Here is a 22,865-nt window from a genome sequence, read left to right on the forward strand (position 1 = left end):
AAACAGTGATTGATATTTGTAACATATTTCAAGCATGGCCTTTCACTCTTGCAGCTAAGTATTTGGGATCAATTTTATTGTCTTTCTGGTCCCTGGATGCATTCACACCTCCTACCTCAAAACCACCATCACTTTGTGATGTAGTCTTCCACTGCTCTCTTATGCCCACTAGAAAGCTCTGACATCTATCTGGGTGGATGTGGTTTGGAAATCTTGCCAGGGGTAAGGTCTTACTGGACCCACATTGCCTCTGGGAACTTCTGCCCAAAAGTGGGATAATACAAGATACTACCCGATTCCTGATAAGGTCTGTGAATCAGAACGATATGGGTAACAAGGCAGGGTAGGGCTGGTATCAGTATGGCACATTGCCATAGAAACTGTGGTCCAATAAGCTAGTTTCGAATTCCCCATCCATTGAATCATTCATTTTCTCCTTCACTGTCTCTGCAGGCTTGGGAACCATGGGCCGAAGCATTGTCATTACTTTTCTAAGGGCAAAAATTCCTGTGGTTGCTGTAGAAGTAGACCAAAAGCAGCTCAAAACTGCAAAGAAGATAATAACTTCCAGCTTGGAAAAGGCAGCATCCGAAATGCCACAGAATGACCAGCCTTGGTCAGGACCAAAACTCAGGTTCAGTTCATCTATGAAGGAGCTTGCTAGCGTAGACTTAGTTGTCGAAGCAGTATTTGAGGATATGAAGCTGAAGAAACGAGTCTTTGCTGAACTGTCAGCTGTGTGCAAGCCAGAAGCATTTTTGTGCACCAATACTTCAGCCCTGGATGTGGATGAATTTGCTTCTTCCACAGATCGGCCGCATTTGGTCATTGGCATGCATTTCTTCACACCAGCTCATGTAAAGAAGTTGTTAGAGGTTATTCCTAGCCGACACTCTTCCCCCAGCACCATTGCCACTGTTATGAACTTAGCCAAAAAGATTAAGAAGATTGGCGTAGTCGTAGGCAACTGCCATGGCTTTGTTGGTAATCGAATGCTAGTCCCTTATTTTGACCAGACATATTTCTTGGTAGAAGAAGGTAGCAAGCCAGAGGAGATAGATCAGGTGCTGGAGGAATTTGGTTTTAAAATGGGACCCTTTCGAGGGTCTGATCTTGCTGGGTTGGATGTGAGTTGGAAAGTTCGCCAGGAACAAGGTCTTACTGGACCCACATTGCCTCCTGGTACTCCTGTCCGAAAGCGGGGTACTAGAAGATACTGCCCAATTCCTGATATGCTCTGTGAATCAGGACGCTATGGGCAGAAGACAGGGCAGGGGTGGTATCAATATGACAAGCCATTGGGAAGGATTCACAAACCTGATCCCTGGCTTTCCAAATTTCTGTCACAGTACAGAGAAACCCATCATATTGAACCCCGTGTCATTAGCAAGGATGAGATCCTTGAGCGCTGCTTGTATGCACTCATCAATGAAGGGTTCCGTATCTTGGGAGAAGGGATGGCTGCTGGCCCAGAGCACATTGATGCCATCTACTTGAATGGGTGTAGCTGGCCAAGGCACAAGGGTGGGCCCATGTTCTATGCTTCCACAATTGGGTTGCCCACAGTTCTGGAGAAGTTGCAGAAGTACTACAGGCAGAATCCTGATATTCCCCACCTGGAGCCCAGCGACTACCTAAAAAAGCTGGCCTCCCAGGGAAACCCTGCTCTGAAAGAATGGCAAAGCTTGGCAGGGCCCCCCAGCAGTAAATTGTGATTCAGGCTGTGCCTCCCATGCTGGCATCGGGTAAAACTCACTGGATTTCAATAAAGTTAATTCCAAGAATCCAGAGTAAGAGTACTCTGAAATGCAAAGCAAAGGAAGAAATTGGTTACTTAAACCTTCCTTTTGGTGTTTTTTCTTCTTGATTCTAATGAAGGAAATCTTTATGAAAGTGCTTTCTATGCCTCTGAATGTGTTCCTTTCAGATAAATTTAGTGAATGAAGTTGTGTAAACATAATTCTACAATAGCTGATGAGAGAGCCTTAGGAATATGTTGAGGTTCCCAAGTGCTTTGATTGTTGGAGCAATGTTCAACATTTAATAAAATATAAATGTAGCTAAATCATAAACTTCTTTTGTCTTGGCCTGGGGATATAGCTCAGTTGGTAGAGTGCTTGCCTCCCCTGCACAAGGCCCTGGGTTCAATCCCCAGCATCACACATACACAAAAAAATTTCTTTTGTCTTTTTAACCTCACATACGTATTCTTGATTGCAAATCCTATAGGTCATACATGCCCACACAGTCACTGAGCACCCCCTGAGTTTCTTGCTCCACTTGAGAGCACATGGAAGACCTAGAGCCCAGAGGATATTAAACTAGTATAGAAGCCTGCGTTGCTGTTGGGTCCATACTTTCAGAGATGGAGATCATTGGCAGGGTAGAGTCTGCAATGAGGGTCTCTATGGGCCGGGGGCATGGAACACTGCCTAAGGACAAGCAGATTAGGAGCAAGAAAGAAGGCCCATCAGAGTTGGAAATTGGTGAGGACTCCAAGTATTTGAGACCCAAACAGGGCACTCCAGGGCAGCTTGGCAAATCATGCTCATGAGATCATTTCTGTCCAAGGCTCAGTCTCCTGTGCTTGCTGCTTGCAAGCGGCTCAGTGATATTTGTTGTTTATTCCCCAGGACACAGAACATATGCAACGTGGTCTTTATGGTCTTTTCTATTCAAGGAGAAGTAATAGAAAGACTAAAGTTGTTCCCTTAGTTTAAGAAGGGATCTTAGTGAACATCTAATGTTCAAGGATTTCTTAATTAAAAAAATTTTTTTTGTAGTTGTAGATGGACAGAATGCCTTTATTTGTATATTTTTTAAAATGTGGTGCTAAGGATCAAACCCAGTGCCTCACACATGCTAGGCAAGCACTCTGCCACTGAGCTACAGCCCCAGCTCAAGGATTTCTTAGTTCTTAAGCAGTGTAACAATGCCAGTTTCCCTGTCAAGACAAGGACCTATGAATATGCATTTGGAAATGGTTGAATTTGAAAAATCTAAAATTATGGCAAAGTAGATCATGTATAGTTTTGTTATTGCTGTTAATATCCTTCTCTTTTTGACTTTTTGACTTGTGTTGTTCAAAGTTAAGGCACTATGCAACAGAAAAACTTGTCAGAATTACACAGACAAAAATTCGAGACAGCCCAAATGTCCACTAACCAAATGTCAACTAACAAATGTGGTCTGTTCATACAGTCAGCTATTACTCACAAAAAGAAATGAAGTCCTGGGCTGGGGTTGTGGCTCAGAGGTAGAACATTCACCTAGCATGTATGAGGCACTGGGTTCGATCCTCAGAACCACATTAAGTTGTAAGTGTCCACTTACAACTAAAAAATAAATGTTGTTTAAAAAAGAAAGAAATGAAGTCCAGATATCTGCTACAGCATGAGGAACCTTGAATATACCAGGCTGAGTGAAAGAAGGCAGCCACAAAAGACCATATGTTATATAGACATTAAAGGGAATGTCCAGGGTAAACAAATAGAGACAGAAATAGAGGTTTCCCAAGACTGGAATTTTTGTTTAGTAGATAATGGGGATTGAATGCTAATGGGTACAGAATTTCCTTTGGGTTTTATGAAAATGTTCTAAAGTGATTGAATTGTGATGGTGGTGGTATAACTGAGTAAACTAAAAAATTGTTGAGTTGTTAATTTATAGGGATGAATTATTGGATATGTTAATTATATCTCAATAAAGTTATTAATAAATGGTGGGAAAGGTGTCCTTCAGGGTAGTATAAATGAAATGTTTTTACCACAGTTTCACCTGTGACCCTTAATAAAATCATCAAAAATCCGGAGCCACATGTGGTGGAGTGAGCCTATATCACCCTCTATCCAGGAGGCTGAGGTGGAGAATCACTTGATCCCAGGAGAAGCCTAGGCAATTTAGCAAAACTCTTGGCTCAAACAAAAAAGTCCTGATAGAGAAATCTTGAATGAACTGAGAACAAGTTTTCCATTAAAAAAAAAAAAAAAAATCCAGGGGCTTGGGTTGTGGCTCAATGACAGAGCACTTGCCTTGCACATGTGAGGCACTGAGTTCGATCCTTAGCACCACATAAAAATAAACAAACAAGATAAAGATACTGTGTCCATGTAAAACTAAAAAATATTTTTTAAAAAAATCCAAGAGCTTTTCTTTAATTGTGGTTTAATTAAGACTAATTTTTGAGTCATATACTACTAGATTTTATATAGTTCACTTTTTGAAATTAAAGATATCATGGGAAAAGTTCTTGAAAAAAGTAACTATCTCCAAGGTGATTTGTTTTCAAATTAATATAGAAAAAGAATCTATTTTTTTGGAAGAAAAATCACCTTATACTAATTATTTCACTAAGAATAACATCAAAACAGCTGGTTAAGAAGGCCACACAATTGCCCAGCCCCAAATTCAGTATCAACTCAGTGAACTCAGTTAAAACATCCTTCCACCCGCGCCCGGAAAAGACCCAGCGACCTGCCGGCGTGGCAGGCACGTCATGCCATTTGGAGTAGGGGCCAAGCAGAGCTGCCGTCTGAGCCCGCAAGGTAGGCAGATCTGCGACCGACTGGCAGCACAGGCCCAGCGACCTGCCGGCATGGTAGTCACGTCACCCCAATTGGAGTAGGGGCAGAGCAGAACTGCCGCCCGTGCCCTGAACAGGCCCAGCGGCCCGCCGGCGTGGTAGTCCCGTCACCCCAATTGGAGTAGGTGCAGAGCAGTGCTGTTGCCCCCACCCTGAACAGGCCCAGGGGCCCATCGGCATGGAACTCACGTCACCCCAATTGGAGTAGGGGCAGAGCAGAGCCGCCTCCCACCCTCGAAACAGGCCCAGCTACCCACCGGCGTGGTAGACACATCACCCCAATTGGAGTAGGGGCAGAGCAGAGCCGTTGCCCGCACCCTGAACAGGCCCAGGGGCCCGTCAGCATGGAACTCACGTCACCCCAATTGGAGTAGGTGCAGAGCAGAGCCGCCTCCCACAATCGAAACAGGCCCAGCGAACCAACAGCATGGTAGACACATCACCCCAATTGGAGTAAGGGCAAAGCAAAGCCGCCGCCCGAGCCTGCAAGGTAGGCAGACCTGCGACCGACCGGCAGAACAGACCCAGAGGCCCACCAGCGTGGTAGACAGATCACCCCAATTGGAGGAGGAGCACAGCTGCTGCCCGCCCTGCAAGGGAGACTTTTCAACTATACAAGAGCATTATAAATATATAGGGGGAAAATTTCAAAAACACAACAGTTTCACCAAGCAGAAAGCAATGCAAGCAGTATGAAAAGACAAGGAAAGAAAGGACCACAAGCAATGCAGGTCAACTCAACTTTAGAAGAGGCAATAGCTGCAACAGATGGAATGTAAGATAAAGAATTCAGGATATACATGCTTCAAATGATCTGGAGTCTCAAGGAAGACATTAGACAGCAAAATCAGACAATGAAAGATCACTTTGACAATGAATTACATAAAAAAATCCAAGAAGCAAAAGATTAACTATACAGGGAGATAGAGGTAATAAAAAACAAACAAACAGAAATCCTAGAAATGCAGGAAGCAATAAACCAACTTTAAAACTCAATTGAGAATACTACCAGCAGAGTAGAACACTTAGAAGATAGAACATCAGACAATGAAGACAAAGTATTTCAACTTGAAAAGAACATAGACAGCTCAGCAAGACTGTTAAGGAACCATGAGCAGAACATCCAAGAAATATGGGATAACATAAAGAGAGCAAACTTAAGAGTCACTGGGATACAAGAAGGCATAGAGGTCCAAACCAAAGGAAGGACCAATATATTCAATGAAATAATACGAGAAAACTTCCCAGACTTGAAGAATGAGACAGAATCCTAAATCTTAGAAGCCTACAGGATGCCGAATGTGCAAAATCACAAGAGATCCACACCTAGACACATTATAATGAAGATGCCCAACATACAGAATAAGGAGAGAATTTTAAAAGCTACAAGAGAAAGGAAGCAGATTACATTTAGGGGTAAACCAATCAGGATAACAGCTGATCTTTCAACACAGACTCTGAAAGCAAGAAGATCCTGGAATAACATATTTCAAACCCTGAAAGAAAATGGGTTCTGGTGAAGGCGATCCCCCACTCACTGTCTTCGCAGGGTCACAGTGAGAAAAAGTGTTGGCAAAGCCGCTCTCCCACTGTCTTGACAGGGTCACAGTGAGGATGAATGCTGGCAAAGCCACGCTGGTTGGTGGGTAACCAAAATCATGAGACCCTTTTTTATGTAATTGGGACTTTGCATTTTCATGCTTATGTTTCTCACAGGAGGCATGAGTATGTTAAATGCCAAACAAATTAAATTTCAGATGGCTAGAACAGAACAGGTAGTTCATGCCTTGGAGGCTATTCTACTACGCCTCAGCATATCAAGGACAAAGTAAAAGGCTATTCTTCTATCTTAGTACATTGTGGACAAACCTAATAACAGACAACAATCATTCTCTGAGAAACAAATTCTTTGAGAACTAGTGTACCTTGACTGAGAAACAAATTCTTTGAGAACTAGTGTACCTTGACTGAGAAACAAAATAAACTCTTTGAGAAAGCAGCTCAACCAGTTTTATGAGAATAAATTTAGGAATTAATTAAAATAGCTTTATAAGACACAGTTTTAGAATAATGTTAGAAATATTATTTTATTTAGATTCCTAAGTTTAGAAATTCTTAAGTCTTTAGTTGTATAGGTTTCTGATATGCTTTAAGGATGATTCATAAACTTTAGGATATTTTAAATATAAGATTTAAAGGGACTTTTTTAGATGGGAATTTTAGATTAAAAATAAAGTACAAGTGTACTTTAGGTTAATGATTGGCTAGGAGACTTAGAGTCTGGTTACGTAGTTTGGCATTAGTTAATAAGGAAATAACATATCTTGGGAAAAATAGTAAATCTTGGGAAAATCTGAAAGATGTAAATTGGTGACATGTTTTATTGATGATTCTGTACTTTGATGATTGTATGGCTGGGGGTCATATCCTGGAAGGATGTAGATTGGTGTACTCTTAATCATGGTTAAGGAAATGTCATGTCTTGGCAAAGTTTTAAGTTATATAATCAATGACGTATTGTGAATCTATAATGATGAAAAAAATTGTAATAAAAAGGGGACCCAGAGAAAGCAGCTTTAGCTCTCTCTCTGAAGATTGCTCAAACGGAACGACTCCTGTCTCATCTTTTCGCCGACGCCACTCTTCCTTCAGGACTCCCTGGACCCCACTGGGGCTGGACCCCAGCAGGGTTCCAACCAAGAATCGTGTATCCAGTGAAATTAAGCTTCAGGATGGAAGATGAAATTAAAACCTCCCACGATAAACAAAAATTAAAAGAATTTGCAGCTAGAAAACCATCTCTTCAAAACATCCTTGGCAAAACATTACAGGAAGAGGAAATGGAAAATAACAATGAAACCAACAGTGGGAGGTAGGACAGTAAAGGGGGGAAAATAATCAAAGAGGAAAACAAGGGCTGGGGAGGTGGCTCTAGCGGTAGCGCGATCGCCTGGCATGCGTTCGGCCAGAGTTCGATCCTCAGCACCATATACAAACAAAGATGTTGTCTCCACCGAAAACTAAGGAATAAATATTTAAAAAATTCTCTCTCTCTCTCTCTCTCTCTCTCTCTCTCTCTCTCACTCTCTCTTTAAAAAAAGAGGATTTCATTACAGAAACATGGGAATTTGCTGTAAGAAGGTCGGAGTGACTATGCTCTGCCTTGATGGGATCCTTTAAAAAAAAAAAGAGGAAAACAAACCATGTTTAGTAACATAAATAAACAAATATGGCTGGAAGAACAAACCATATCTCAATAATAACCCTAAATGTTAATGGCTTAAACTCACCAATTAAGAGACACAGGCTAGTAGAATGGATCACAAAACAAGACCCAACAATATGCTGCCTACAGGAGACGCATTTGATAGGAAAAGACATACATAGACTGAAGGTGAAAGGTTGGGAAAAATCATGTCACTCATATGGACTTTGGAAACAAGCAGGAATGTCCATACTCATATCAAATAAAATAGATTTCAAGCCAAAGTTAATCAAAAGGGATAAAGAGGGACACTACATACTGCTCAAGGGAACCATACAACAACAAGACATAACAATCATAAATATACATGCCCCAAACAATGGTGCAGCTATGTTCATCAAGCAAACTCTTCTCAAGTTCAAGAGTATAATAGACCACCATACAATAATCATAGGAGACTTCAACACACTTCTCTCACCATTGGACAGATCTTCCAAACAAAAGTTGAATAAGGAAACTATAGAACTCAATAACACAATTAATAACCTAGACTTAATTGACATATATAGAATATACAACCCAACATCAAGCAGTTACACTTTTTTCTCAGCAGCACATGGATCCTTCTCAAAAATAGATCATATATTATGTCACAGGGAAACTCTTAGACAATATAAAGGAGTAGAGATAATACCATCCATCTTATCTGATCATAATGGAATGAAACTGAAAATCAACGATAAAAGAAGGAAGGAAAAATCATGCATCACTTGGAGAATGAACAATAGGTTACTGAATGATCAATGGGTTATAGAAGGCATCAAGGAGGAAATTAAAAAATTCTTAGAGATAAATGAAAACACAGACACAACAAATCGGAATCTATGGGACACATTGAAAGCAGTTCTAAGAGGAAAATTCATTGCTTGGAGTTCATTCATTCCTTAAAAAAAAGAAAAAACCAACAAATAAATGATCTCATACTTCATCTAAAATCCTAGAAAAAGAAGAGCAAAACAACAGCAAAAGACATAGAAGGCAAGAAATAATTAAAATCAGAGCTGAAATTAATGAAATCGAAACAAAAGAAACAATTGAAAAAATTGACAAAACTAAAAGTTGGTTCTTTGAAAAAAGAAATAAAATCGACAGACCCTTAGCCATGCTAACGAAGAGAAGAAGAGAGAGAACTCAAATTACTAGCATACGGGATGAAAAAGGCAACATCACAACAGACACTTCAGAAATACAGAAGATAATCAGAAATTATTTTGAATCCTTATACTCCAATAAAATAGAAGATAGTGAAGGCATCGATAAATTTCTTAAGTCATATGATCTGCCCAGATTGAGTCAGGAGGATATAGACAACCTAAACAGACCAATATCAATTGAGGAAATAGAAGAAACCATCAAAAGACTACCAACTAAGAAAAGCCCAGGACCGGATGGGTATACAGCAGAGTTTTACAAAACCTTTAAAAAGGAACTAATACCAATACTTTTCAAGCTATTTCAGGAAATAGAAAGAGGGAGAACTTCCAAATTCATTCTACGCGGCCAACATCACCCTGATTCCTAAACCAGACAAAGACACTTCAAAGAAAGAAAACTACAGACCAATATCTCTAATGAACCTAGATGCAAAAATCCTCAATAAAATTCTGGTGAATCAGATTCAAAAACATATCAAAAAAATTGTGCACCATGATCAAGTAGGATTCATCCCTGGGATGCAAGGCTGGTTCAATATACAGAAATCAATACAAGTTATTCACCACATCAATAGACTTAAAAATAAGAACCATATGATCATCTCGATAGATGCAGAAAAAGCATTCAACAAAGTACAGCATCCCTTTATGTTCAAAACTCTCGAAAAACTAGGGATAACAGGAACATACCTCAACATTGTAAAAGCAATCTATGCTAAGCCTCAGGCTAGCATCATTCTGAATGGAGAAAAATTGAAGGCATTCCCTCTAAAATCTGGAACAAGACAGGGATGCTCTCTCACACCACTTCTGTTCAACATAGTTCTCGAAACACTGGCCAGAGCAATTAGACAGACAAAAGAAATTAAAGACATAAAAATAGGAAAAGAAGAACTTAAATTATCACTATTTGCAGATGACATGATTCTATACCTAGCAGACCCAAAAGGGTCTACAAAGAAACTATTAGAGCTAATAAATGAATTCAACAAAGTGGCAGAATATTAAATCAACACACATAAATCAAAGGCATTCCTGTATATCAGCTACAAATCCTCTGAAACGGAAATGAGGACAACCATTCCATTCACAATATCCTCAAAAAAAATAAAATACTTGGGAATCAACCTAACAAAAGAGGTGAAAGGCTTATACAATGAAAACTACAGAACCCTAAAGAGAGAAATAGAAGAAGATCTTAGAAGATGGAAAAATATACCCTGTTCATGGATAGGCAGAACTAACATCATCAAAATGGCGATATTACCAAAAGTTCTCTATAGGTTTAATGCAATGCCAATCAAAATCCCAACGGCATTTCTTGTAGAAATAGATAAAGCAATCATGAAATTCATATGGAAAAATAAAAGACCCAGAATAGCAAAAATAATGCTAAGCAGGAAGTGTGAATCAGGCGGTATAGCGATACCAGACTTCAAACTATACTACAGAGCAATAGTAACAAAAACAGCATGGTACTGGTACCAAAACAGGTGGGTGGACCAATGGTACAGAATAGAGGACACAGAAACCAACCCACAAAACTACAACTTTCTTATATTTGATAAAGGGGCTAAAAGCATGCAATGGAGGAAGGATAGCATCTTCAACAAATGGTGCTGGGAAAACTGGAAATCCATATGCATCAAAATGAAACTGAATCCCCTCCTCTTGCCATGCACCAAAGTTAACTCAAAATGGATCAAGGAGCTTGATATCAAATTGTCGGAGACCAGCTCCAACAGGGGGTCTCAGGAGACGAACGGATGGTGAGGAGTTGGCGAAAGAGTTGTGGAGAAACAACACAGACACCAAAGTGAAGGTGTTGATCCCAATCTTTACTTGTGAAGTTGATCATATATACTTTTCATTTTGGCAGGCTCACAGTACTTTGTGGTTACAAAACAGGAATCATTATTCAAAGAAACAAAATATTACATAGCTACAATTAGAATAGAAGAATGTATCTTGGCTTATGCATAAGCAAGCATTTGTACTTTCAGTTCAAGTTTTGTTTTGAGCTGTTTCTGCTTAGTTAACTTTTAATAATAGTTACAAATGTCCCAAACAATTGGCCTATACCTTGACTATTGTTTCTTGACTTACTGACTGGAACCGGTGCCATGGTTACGGCAAGTGGTTGATTTGTCATTACTTTTAATCAAACAAAAGTAAGAGCATAAACCATTGTGCACAGGAACAAGAACAAGTTGTCCAGTACTAAGCACTAATCTGTCTTCTTAACATTAATTTTTCTTCTCTAGATTTTAATTTAATTTCTCAAAAACTTCCTTGACAGGAATACAGGGAGTTTTTCATTAGACATTAACAATTTACACTCCACAGCTGAATCATTGCATTTAGAGCAAACAGATCTATGCTTTAGAAGTAGTTGCATTAATTGGGAAATTCATGTTTTTTCCTTCATACTTAATGGTCATATGAGAAGTCACAACTATACTTATTAAAGGAATACAAAAAAAACCCAGCCCATTCCCAGAAATATACTGCGCTCCTCCAGAGGATGGACGCCTTGCGCCATCCACCTCAGCAGGGCCTTGCCATTGCCTGAGTCAGGGGAGGGGCACAGCATCAAATCAGAGACATGGCGTCTGATAGAAGAAAAAGTTGGCTACAATCTACATACTGTGGGGTCGGGCTCCAAATTCCTTAATAGGACACCCACAGCACAAGAGTTAATAACTAGAATCAACAAATGGGACTTACTCAAACTAAAAAGTTTTTTCTCAGCAAAAGAAACAATAAGAGAGGTAAATAGGGAGCCTACATCATGGGAACAAATCTTTACTCCTCACACTTCAGATAGAGCCCTAATATCCAGAGTATACAGAGAACTCAAAAAATTAGACAATAAGATAACAAATAACCCAATCAACAAATGGGCCAAGGACCTGAACAGACACTTCACAGAGGAGGACATACAATTAATCAACAAGTACATGAAAAAATGCTCACCATCGATAGCAGTCAGAGAAATGCAAATCAAAACCACTCTAAGATACCATCTCACTCCAGTAAGATTGGCAGCCATTATGAAGTCAAACAACAACAAGTGCTGGCGAGGATGTGGGGAAAGTGTACACTTGTTCATTGTTGGTGGGACTGCAAATTGGTGCAGCCAATTTGGAAAGCAGTATGGAGATTTCTTGGAAAGCTGGGAATGGAACCACCATTTGACCCAGCTATTCCCCTTCTCAGTCTATTCCCTAAAGACCTAAAAAGAGCATGCTACAGGGACACTGCTACATCAATGTTCATAGCAGCACAATTCACAATAGCAAGACTGTGGAACCAACCTAGATGTCCTTCAATAGATGAATGGATAAAAAAATGTGGCATTTATACACAATGAAGTATTACTCTGCATTAAAAAATGACAAAATCATAGAATTTGGAGGGAAATGGATGGCATTAGAGCAGATTATGCTAAGTGAAGCCAGCCAATCCCTAAAAAACAAATGCCAAATGTCTTCTTTGATATAAGGAGAGTAACTAAGAACAGAGTAGGGACGAAGAGCATGACAAGAAGATTAACATTAGACAGGGATGAGAGGTGGGAGGGAAAGGGAGAGAGAAGGGAAATTGCATGGAAATGGAAGGAGACCCTCAGGGTTATACAAAATTACATACAAGAGGAAGTGAGGGGAAAGGGAAAAATAATACAAGGGGGAGAAATTAATTACAGTAGAGGGGGTAGGGAGAGAAGAGGGGAGGGGAGGGGAAGGGAGGGGAGGGGGGATAGTAGAGGATAGGAAAGGCAGCAGAATACAACAGACACTAGTATGGCAATATGTAAATCAATGGAAGTGTAACTGATGTGATTCTGCAATCTATATACAGGGTAAAAATGGGAGTTCATAACCCACTTGAATTAAAGTGTGAAATATGATATATCAAGAACTATGTAATGTTTTGAACAACCAACAATAAATAAATAAATAAATAAATAAATAAATAAATAAAAGAAAAAGAAAAGCCAAATTAATATCACAGTGAGATATCACCTCACTCATATAGAATGGCTATTAGCAAAAACAAACAAACAAAAGGAACCTTTCTTCACTGCTCAGGGGAATGTAAATTAGAATGGACACTATAGGAAACAGTAAGGAAGTTCTTCAAAGAATTAAAAATAGAATAACCATATGACCTAGACATTTTGCTTCTGGTTACATGTCCAGAGAAACTGAAATCAGTGTGTTGAAGATATATCTATACTTACATATTCATTGCCACACTATTCACAATAGCCAAAATAGGGAATCAACCTAATTATCCATTGATGGATGAGTGGATAAAGAAAATGTGGTGTACGTGCATGTGTGTATACACACATAATCATGTACACATGTATATACAATTTAATACAATTCTTAAAAATAAGAGAAGGAAACTATCATTTGTGGCAATATGTATAAACCTTGGGGACATTATGCTAAGTGAAATAAGCCAGATACAAAAAAAGTGCTACATTACTTTACTTGTACATGAAATTAAAATAGTTGATGAGGAGATGTTGGTCAAAGGTACAAAGTTTCAGTTAGACAGGAGGAATAAGTTATATTCCTATTATAGAGTGAGGTGATGACAGTTAATAGTAATGTATTGAATACTTAAACATTGTTAAGAGTAGATTTTAAAAGTTTTAACCAAAAAATAAAGTGATAAGTATGTGAAGTTATGGACATGTTCATTTGCTAATTAGCGTGATTTGGTCATTCCACAATGTATACATGTATCAAAACATCATGTTGTACACCATCAATATATACAGTTTTTATTTGTCAATTATACTTTAATAAAGGTGGATGGAAAAAAGAAAAAAAAACAAACATCCTTCCATTGCCATTGGGAAACATGAAGCTACTAAGAGAGATTTAACTTATGGTTTTACATTTTATGCTTTCGCTATCAATTACATTTTTATGCTAAAGTAACTTGGTTATCAATGCCGATTTTCTACTTCTTCAATTTGAACTCCCACCCCCACCCCTGCTGCCATACCAGGGATTGAACACAGGGAAGCTTAACCACTTAGTCACTTCCATCTCGGCCCTTTTTATTTTTTATTTTGAAATGAGGTCTCACTAAGTTGCTGAGGCTGGCCTTGAACTTGGAGCCCCTTGCCTCAGCCTTCCAAATAACTGGGATTACAGGCATGTGCCATCGCGCCTGGCAATTTGAACTTCTTGATTAGACGAACCATTTGAAATTCTGCACTGTTTTAGCACCTCACTGAAACCCTCACAGAGCTTAACATCACCCTGGTTCTGGGCGAACATCAAAAAACTGTTTTACCTCATAAAAGCGAGGGCCACCAAGCAACTGCTACTGTGTGGGCTGGGTTCCCTGAGACTCCTGGTCATTTTAGCATTACTTCCACCACTGAAGCCCCAGTGATGGCATGCCCAGTGTGTGCCCAGAGCAGAGCCCACTGCCACACCAGCTGCAGTGATTGCCCTCAGGCCATCAGACCTGGCTACCAGGATCCAGCATCTGGTGAGCCAACTGCAAGTCGTGGGAGCGGTTGCTGGTGGCTGAGCTACTGGTGCTGGCCAGGGAGCAAGTCTCAGCTCAGGGTCCTGGCTGGCTCAAGGGCCACAAGAAATATGGCTTCGGCTCCCACACTGCTTCCACGCTGCTTCTGAAGTGTGCTGTGAATGAGCATCTGGAAGTGTGAAACTACAAAAAGCCTGTGACTTCTACCAAGAAGGAGAACAGAAGACAGGCACGTTCACTTTTCTCCTACAACCCTGAATGAATTTTGTTTTGAGTTCTTAAAACTTCCTCCCTGCGCTAGCTTCTAGTTTGAAGTTCTGAAACTAGAGGGACTATGAGTAGATTTTATGAGTCAATAATATTTTATGATGAAGTTTGTATATGTGTAGTACTTGGAAGAGGCCTACGACCCACTAAAACTTAAGTATCAATACTTTATATCAACAATGGGGAAAACAAGGATGGGCTCATGTATTCTTATTTTATAATCAAAGGAAGCAAAACTGATTCTAATTTGTCTGGTGTTACCTATAATTGTATTAATAAGATGAAGCTTTTAAGGATATTCTGTCCTGTCGTTGAAAGTGCACTTGCTTAAAAAGCTGATTTTGCTGTTGTTAATTTTTAAGCTACCCATCTTTATGGGGAAAAAAACCTTCCAAACCTCATTTTTAAAATGTGTTTTAATGGTAATTGATTCTGCAGAGGACTATATATTGGTGACATCCTTGTACTTTTTTTTGTATGACTCTAGCTTTAAAGATGAGACTAATGATACATCTCAAATTAATAAAGCTAATGGCTGCTATAGTTGCTAGTAGTCATTCATTTCCAGTGGGAACAGGGTCCATGAAATTTCTGATTTCTAACTGCCTATTTTAAAGACAAGTGTAAGACCTACAAATTTCAGGTTTATATCCTAAAATGAAATGTTGCAGGCTCACTAGATAATCTAATATAAAGTAGTTGTAATTTTGGATACAAGATTCTTGGTTGGAACCCATTATCTTTGAACGTTTGAAATATTTTTTAAAAAACTGATTCTTAATAAAAAGAAAAAAAAAACACAAGAGAACAGATTATTCTTGGGAAAGTTGGTACCATCGGCTCTTCTTGTCAGTTTATGTATATTTTGAGTTTAACAGTTAAGTTATGCATCATACCACTCTGAGGGACACCATTCATATAGTATACCAATGGGTGGTCATTCAGATAGAAAAATGTGAAGACTCCACTCAGCATTGTGGAATACCCAGTGTTGTCCAGGGCTCTCTCTTCATGACCAAAAGTCTTCTGTTGATTACTGTAAATATCATTCTAAAAGAATGTTCATTGACAACGCGGTGGGAAAATCTCCATTTGAAGTGGGTTTCCAATGGTACCGAATATTTGGGAAGAACTTGCATCTTGTTTATTCTTTTTAATAGCTTCCCCAACCAAAGCCCCCTAAGAAAGAATGAGAGAGATGATCAGGTGTGGGAGTTGGACTAGCTTGTGAATCTGTCTCCCCTTCTGATTGGTGCGACATCGTGGGTCAACCCAGATGATAGCCCTAATCTTTAGGGTGCAAGCAACTGTGTATTCATGCATGGGTGTGCCTTCCTACATCCCATGGGTGGAGCTACGCTCACCTGTTCCTTTATAATATTACCCCTTGCCCTGTTTGGGATAGAATATTCCATGGAAACACCCTTTGTGTGTCCCTTTCTCTTATTGTGCCTTTGGGTGTGGCCTTGTTAGATGTCAGTCAACCTGCTGACAGCAGACATCATGAAGCTAGATTCAACCCCTTGAAATCTGACCCTCTGCCTCATTTGAATAGCTTCTCCTCAATAAAAGGGGTCAGCACATGCTCTCTCTCTCTCTCCCTGCGGATCCTTAAGGTCAGAGGAGCTGTCACAGCAACCCCAAAGAAGAAAGTATTTCTGTCTCTTGTGTGGTTATTTCACGAAGCCCAATTAGCCCAGTTCCCCTGGAGTGACCCCTGAGTGTTTTAGTTGTGAACAAAACCTGGCAATCAGGGCTTTTCATTCTTCTCCCTAGAAAACTTAAGTCTTCTCCATTGCAGTATTTATTTGTTGTCTTTTACCCAGTGTAAGATAACCTGTTAGAATAGGGTCTGAGAGCCTTTTGGAATCTATCTGGGGGTCTCCTGTGGCAGCTTCAGGACTCTCCCTTAGGGGGAAAAAAAAAGATGTGCATTCTTTTTCTTTTTTGTTCCTTTTTACACTTTGATGCCTGGAACACAAATGTGATGGTTGGAGCTTTATCCACTGTACTGAATGTGAAGACAAAGGCCACTCCATAGAATGGAGAACAACAAGAATGGATCACCAAAGACCTCAGGGAGCATAGTTGCCACTACAAATACCTTCCCTCATAGTCATTTACTAGAGAGAGATCTAGCTCCTATCATGGGTGGGTCAGTATTACTGTAAGTCTTTACTCACAGTTAAGTTGAATCTAAACTAATGCAGGTGGGTTTGAGAAGTAGTGTTTTTTGTTGTTGTTGTTTTCATTTTGCTTTTTTTTTTTCTTGGTGCCATAGGTAATTCTGATGCACTGGCAATTTTGAGAATCTATTCTTATAAAACAATTTCTTCCTTTAATTTTTTTTGCCAACCTGTTTTTCAATTTTATGTCGAATGCACATTTTTATATCATACTCAGCATATAATTGTTGTAAGCAGTTTGGGGAGCTGTCCACTATGAACCTGAGAGTAAAACTCTACATCAACATTTAGTAGATTTAGTAGGAAAGTCTCAGAGGCATACTTGAACCTCAAATTGCCCACTACATACTGAGAGAGAAAAGCACTCACAGTGAAAGTGCATTATCAGAGAGATGGTCAACAATGTCACAATGGGAAAGAAGAGCAATTGGAAAAGCAGTACCTCTCAGCAAGGACCAAAGGGGACATACCAAATTTTGGGGAACCAACCTTCTCACTAGATCACAGATCTCTAAAATGGGATCCCAACCCAAGGAGGTGTAAAAGATGATGCATAGAAGTGCAGGCAGAAGAAAATAACTTAGCATGCGGGATGCCCTGTGTTGAATTCCCAGCCTAAAATAAAAATAGAAGAGGGAGAATTTTAGCTGCAATGTAGTACTAATAAAGGCCTCAATCCAGTTAACATCACTGGAAGCGCTAGAGCTATGTTGTCTCTGCAAGAGACCAAGCGCCCCTGGGAGGGTTGGAGATGAAGGGTTATGGAAAATGATAATTCTACAAGATAGCCACAGAGAAAAATAGAAAGATAATGTGGCTCAGGAGGAAGGAGGGAAATTAGCCAACTATTAATCTTTTCCCAGTAAATCCTTTTCCAGTAACAATGGGCCCCAAAGGAAAAAGCAAACATTCACCCCTTCAGGAGCTCATCCCCAGCATCTCCACCATTCATCCTTTCCCAACCACAATGGGTCCTGAAGGGAGGAGGTAGCGACTGGGCCCTGGACTTTTTTACCCTTTCCCATTTCCTAGAAGGAGAAGAACACGCCCCCCACCACACACACACACACACACACACACACACACACACACACAGAGAGAGAGAGAGAGAGAAAGAGAGAGAGAGAGAGAGAGAGAGAGAGAGAGAGAGAGAGAGAGAGAGAGAGTCTGCACCCAGCTCATTGCTCTGGCACTCAGCTAGCTCATTGCAGAACTAGACAAGTTTGGTCTGGGTGGGCTCGGGAAGGATCTGGTGAACTCGGGTGCCAAGGGAGTCGCTGGTCCCTGAGATGTGCCCACCAGAGCGGTAGCTTTGGAACGCAAGGGAAGCTGGTCGTGGAGGGTGTGCGCCCTCCAGGGACTCTACTTGATTCTGGAAGGGATGTTAGGAGGGATATATGAGACCTGTTCAGAGAGGGTGAGGCTGGAGCGGGGTGGGGTGGAGAGAGAAGAGATGCTCCCTGGAGCCGGAGCCGCCTGCACACCCGTCCTCCAACCATGCGACGGGCTCTCCAGTGCTTCAAGTTGCAGTGCTGTTGTCACCCAGGATGGTGTCACTGTAAGTGGAGCCGCGGTCCTGGGGTCGCCCGCGGGGCTGTTCAGATTGCTGCCCGCGCGCTGCGGCCGCTGGTTCCGCTGTCTCCGCGCGATGCCGCGCCGCGGGCGGGGGCCGCGCTGGGTTCGGGGTCTTTAGAACTGCCCTGGAGCGCGACGCCTGGGTTGGCGCTGCCTTGGCATCTAGAGGAATTCCCGGGGGTGGAAGCTAGCTCTGGACACTGGCACGAAAGGGGATGCCCTGGTCCCGGCAAGATCGGACTCCCTTTTTCTTTGGTACTGGAAACGCCCAGGCCGTGTGTTGAGAAGTGGCAGAGCGACTGCGGAGTTGATGGTCGGCGGAGTTAGTTGATGGCCAGCGGAGGGGAAGCCTCCGTTGCGGGGTCGGTGGTGCCAGAAGCGCCTCACTTTCTCCTCACTTGGCTTCCCAACTGTTGTTTAAGAGTCTTGGAAATTGAACTTGTCCCATTGATCATATTCCAACTGAGAAAGCGCTGAAATGTGAGGAATTGCTTCCAGGAAGTTTAAAGGAACCGTTTTGGAGGGCACACTCTTTAGATACCCAGTTACAGCATTTAGACAATATAGTGTCTAAGAATTACAAAATAAAGCAAATTAAGGTGCACTTAAAGGATCTTAAACGAAAGTATGAAAGCCAGAAGTAAACGACCTAGGTCTTTCTCTGTATTTTTCTTGCTTTTCGTTTTTAAGTAGATTAAACTTAAGTAGCCATTGAATCAGAATTCCACAATTTGATTAGCCCACGACATTTGGCCTGCTATATCTGGTGAATCATTTCTTTTTAAATATATTCCTAGGTCAGTTTTCACATAATCTTAGAATAGAGGGTTTTGGCATGCTTATTTAGTGAAGGATATGGACAATAAGCCCCAGGGACGGAACTTCAGGTACAGTTCCCCCACCTGCCCAGCCCCTCCCTAAATGAATCCACCACCAAAACCCCTCTCCTGACCTGGCTCTGCCCGCCAAAAGGGCCAGCAAAAATAACTGTTCCCATGACCTGGCTCTGCTAAGGCCCTATAAAACCTAATCCCTCATGATGGCCCACTGCCATTCCCCCCTACCAGCAAGATGTACCCCTCGGTGAGTAGGTCTTCCCCCAGTTTCTTTTTCTTTTTGTATTCTCTTTCATGTGCTTTTATTTAGGACACAATTTTTTCCAAGTTAACTAAAGTGAAAATTATTTTTTTTTCTTGTTGGTTAGAAGAAAATAGCTCCCAACTGGAGGTGCAGTAACAAATTCTTATTTACATTAATTGAACATGGTTGAATACTGTTAATTGGATTCATGAATTAAAGGATGGAGAATCCTTGAATTTTTTTTTTTTTTTTTTTTTTTTTTTTTTTTTTTACAAATTCAAGCCACATGGAACAGTATTGCTATTTTTGTGTCCCATCTGCTTGATGGGTCCTTTCTTCCTTTCTCTCATTATAGTTATTTGTGCTCAGAAATGTTCCAAATTAAAACGCTTCAGAGGGGAGGTTACAGAATTGGAATTAGAAACTATGGGAAACCTGGAATGCTGAAGTACCCAAGTAGATGAGTGCATTTCCTGGGAGAGTACAGATCAGTGTGGAATGTGAGGATGGTTAAATATAGTCAAAGTCAGTACCTGCTTCATCTCAGCAGTATCCCTGGTAAATATGAAGCAGCTTCTTCAAAATTAAAAGCAACTTACAGAAAACTGCTTTTCTGCTTCTGGAGTTTCTACCTGACAATGGAAAGTGAGAGGTTGGCATGTCCTAGCACCAAGGAAAGGAATTGTAACACATTCTCTGGCTGGCACAGCCTACCTAAATCTACATATATTTATTTCCTGAAATTTTCCTATAAATTGTAATCACTTCTATAGGACTAGGGGGAAAGCAAATTTGCTGTTTCTCCAAGTTTTGACCAAACTGCCTAAAGTCTTTTTTTTTTTTTCTTTTTACATTTTTTATTTCTTCTGCAGGCAGGCAACAGAATCCAGCCAGCTGGGATCTCAGTGTGTTCCCTGGCTTGGTTGCCAGTAACCAGTGAACCATTACAATCTAGTAGACAGGCTCTTCCTTTATTAGTCTTGATTTTTAAAAATACTCTTCATTATAGTGAGCTGAACTTAGTTACTTTCGAACTGCTTTCCACTGGTCCTTTTTGTATCACATTAAATGATGGAGAACCATCTAATTCTTTTTCTGATCATGGCTGTTTGACCCTTCCAATAAATACATCTGAATATATAATAGGAATTTCTTGCAGTGACAGCCCATCTCGTGTTTGTATCTCTGGGTCATTCTCAGAATGAAATAGGGTTTCTCAGTCTTTCCTGGATGTGGTATGGAATTCATGTTCATTAAATGACTAAATGAAGTTAGCATTTTCCTTTTCCCTCTGCCTGTCCTTTTTTTTTTTTAGAGCAGTATCCAGGTTCTTAAACATCCTGGTGGTTCTGTTCTGAACATATGCTAATGTAGTTATAATCCCATGAAGACCATGACCCCCAGAAATGTAGGCAGTATCCCAGTTGCGGACTGATCTGTTCACAGTTGAGCAAGGCTGTTACCTCCCATCTCTGAGATACTTCTATTGCTGTATCTAGAGTCACATTAATCTCCTGATATCCACATGTCATCATACTGAGCTTACTATTGTCATATTGAATAAGCTTGCTACCCACTTGTATAGTTCCTAAAGGAAAGGGGAGATAGAATGTCAAGTCCTTGTCCCCCAAACCTAGCCAAGTTAAGGAAACAAAGAGCCAGCATGGGCCAGAAAGTCCAGATACATATTATCTTGAAGGACACTGGCTGTCCCTCAGGTACACTAGGAAGCGGAGCAAGTTAGCGTTATCTGTAGAAAGTCACTTTCTGGCAAGTACACTTAGACAGTTGCTGCTTGGAACGCTGGTCATACAAACAAACTTAGCAAGCTAATGCTGATGATGTCACTGCTTCTGCAGTACAAGATATGAAATCCCTCTCCGAGTGGAGACAGGCCGAACTGAGAGCACTGTAGAAAGGATACCTGTCATCTGTCCAGCTGAATGTCACCGGACAAAGGGAGAGGAGGCACTGCTTGACAAATCACTGTGAGGGACAGAGGTGCCATCAGCCTTTTACTACTGAACTGTTCTTGGAGCAGTCACTGATCTCTTGTAAACTTTTCCTGATAAATCATGCCTCCGATGCTGTCTCTGGGTACTTTCTTTGACTTGTCTGCAACCTATTCCACTGTCCTGGCACAACTACACTATGGACAAGATACCACTTAAGCCACTAAATGGCCTTTTTATTTTTTAATTTCTATTTGTTTTACTTATTTATTATAATGATTATGATTTCTTTGTGGTACTCGGAAATGAACCCAGCCATCCTCTACCCCTGGAGCTACATCATCAACCCTTTCTGTTTTTTTGAGACAAGGTCTCACTAAGTTGCCCAGCTTGGCCTTGAACTTGTGATCCTCCTGCCTCCACCTTCCAAGTCACTGGGATTACAGATGTGGGCCACTGCACCTAGCATATTTAAACTGATAAGAACAGATACTACACTTGATCTTAGCCAAAAGGCCGAGAAGCGATAAACACCTAGCATATTAAAAAAAAAATTGTGACAATTAAACTACAGCTTGTTCATCTTAAAGTTATAGGTATATTTTTGGACACAGGTGATAGATCCCTTAGGTATTTTTCCCTATTTTAAATCCTATTTGAGTTAACCCATTTTTCAGGTGTAGAATCAGATTCTGGGTGAGTTTCTTCCAGGGATAGATAAATAGAAAGCATCTTTCCATCTGACTGCTGCTTTGTCATTGATGCATCTGCCTCAGCAATAACTGCACGTGGTGCTTTTGTGCTGGCACCGTTTTTTTTTTTTTTTTCCCCATGAGTTAGTTCATTTAATCCTCATAGTCTTATGAGGTAGATGCTCCTACTATCCTTATTTTTCAATTAAGAAACTTGCCCAAGGTCATATATAAATATGTGTGGCAGTGTGTGTGGCTGCACATCAGAATGTGACAGATCAACTGGCAACAGGGCAGCTGGTTTCTTGGTTCTACTGAAGGTACTGTGAGGGTGAGTTCAGCTGTTTTAAATTTTTTGGAACAAGCAGAAATTAATATATAAATGAGAATGGCTTCTGGTTTTACGAGAAGAGCAAATATATGTAATATGAACATTTTCAGAGTAGTTTTGAGCTATATAAAACTGGTTTTAATTAAAAAATTGTTTGAATAACACATTTATTTTCTTTTTTCAGTGCTGGGGATCAAATCCAGGGCCTCATGGGTGCTAGGCAAGCCACTGAGCTATACCCTCAGCCATTGAAAGAAAAAC

The 22,865-nt window shown here is 40.5% G+C and overlaps 1 protein-coding gene and 1 pseudogene across 1 annotated transcript in view; one reads left to right on the forward strand and one right to left on the reverse strand.

The window, feature by feature from the left end:
- The window catches only part of LOC113183153 (peroxisomal bifunctional enzyme-like), a 33,527-nt gene extending 29,736 nt beyond the window's left edge, over positions 1 to 3,791 (forward strand). Inside the window, exon 7 of the mRNA XM_077795022.1 lies at positions 454 to 3,791. Coding sequence (XP_077651148.1) covers positions 454 to 1,715 — 1,262 coding nt within the window. The 3' untranslated portion in view covers positions 1,716 to 3,791. The remainder of the gene's footprint in view (positions 1 to 453) is intronic.
- Positions 3,792 to 22,016: 18,225 nt separating this feature from the next.
- On the reverse strand, positions 22,017 to 22,109 carry LOC113183184 (U2 spliceosomal RNA; annotated as a pseudogene).
- Between the last annotated feature and the right edge of the window lie 756 nt (positions 22,110 to 22,865).

The sequence above is a fragment of the Urocitellus parryii genome, chromosome 2 (genome assembly GCF_045843805.1).
Source record: "Urocitellus parryii isolate mUroPar1 chromosome 2, mUroPar1.hap1, whole genome shotgun sequence".
Classification (NCBI taxonomy): Eukaryota; Metazoa; Chordata; class Mammalia; order Rodentia; family Sciuridae; genus Urocitellus; species Urocitellus parryii.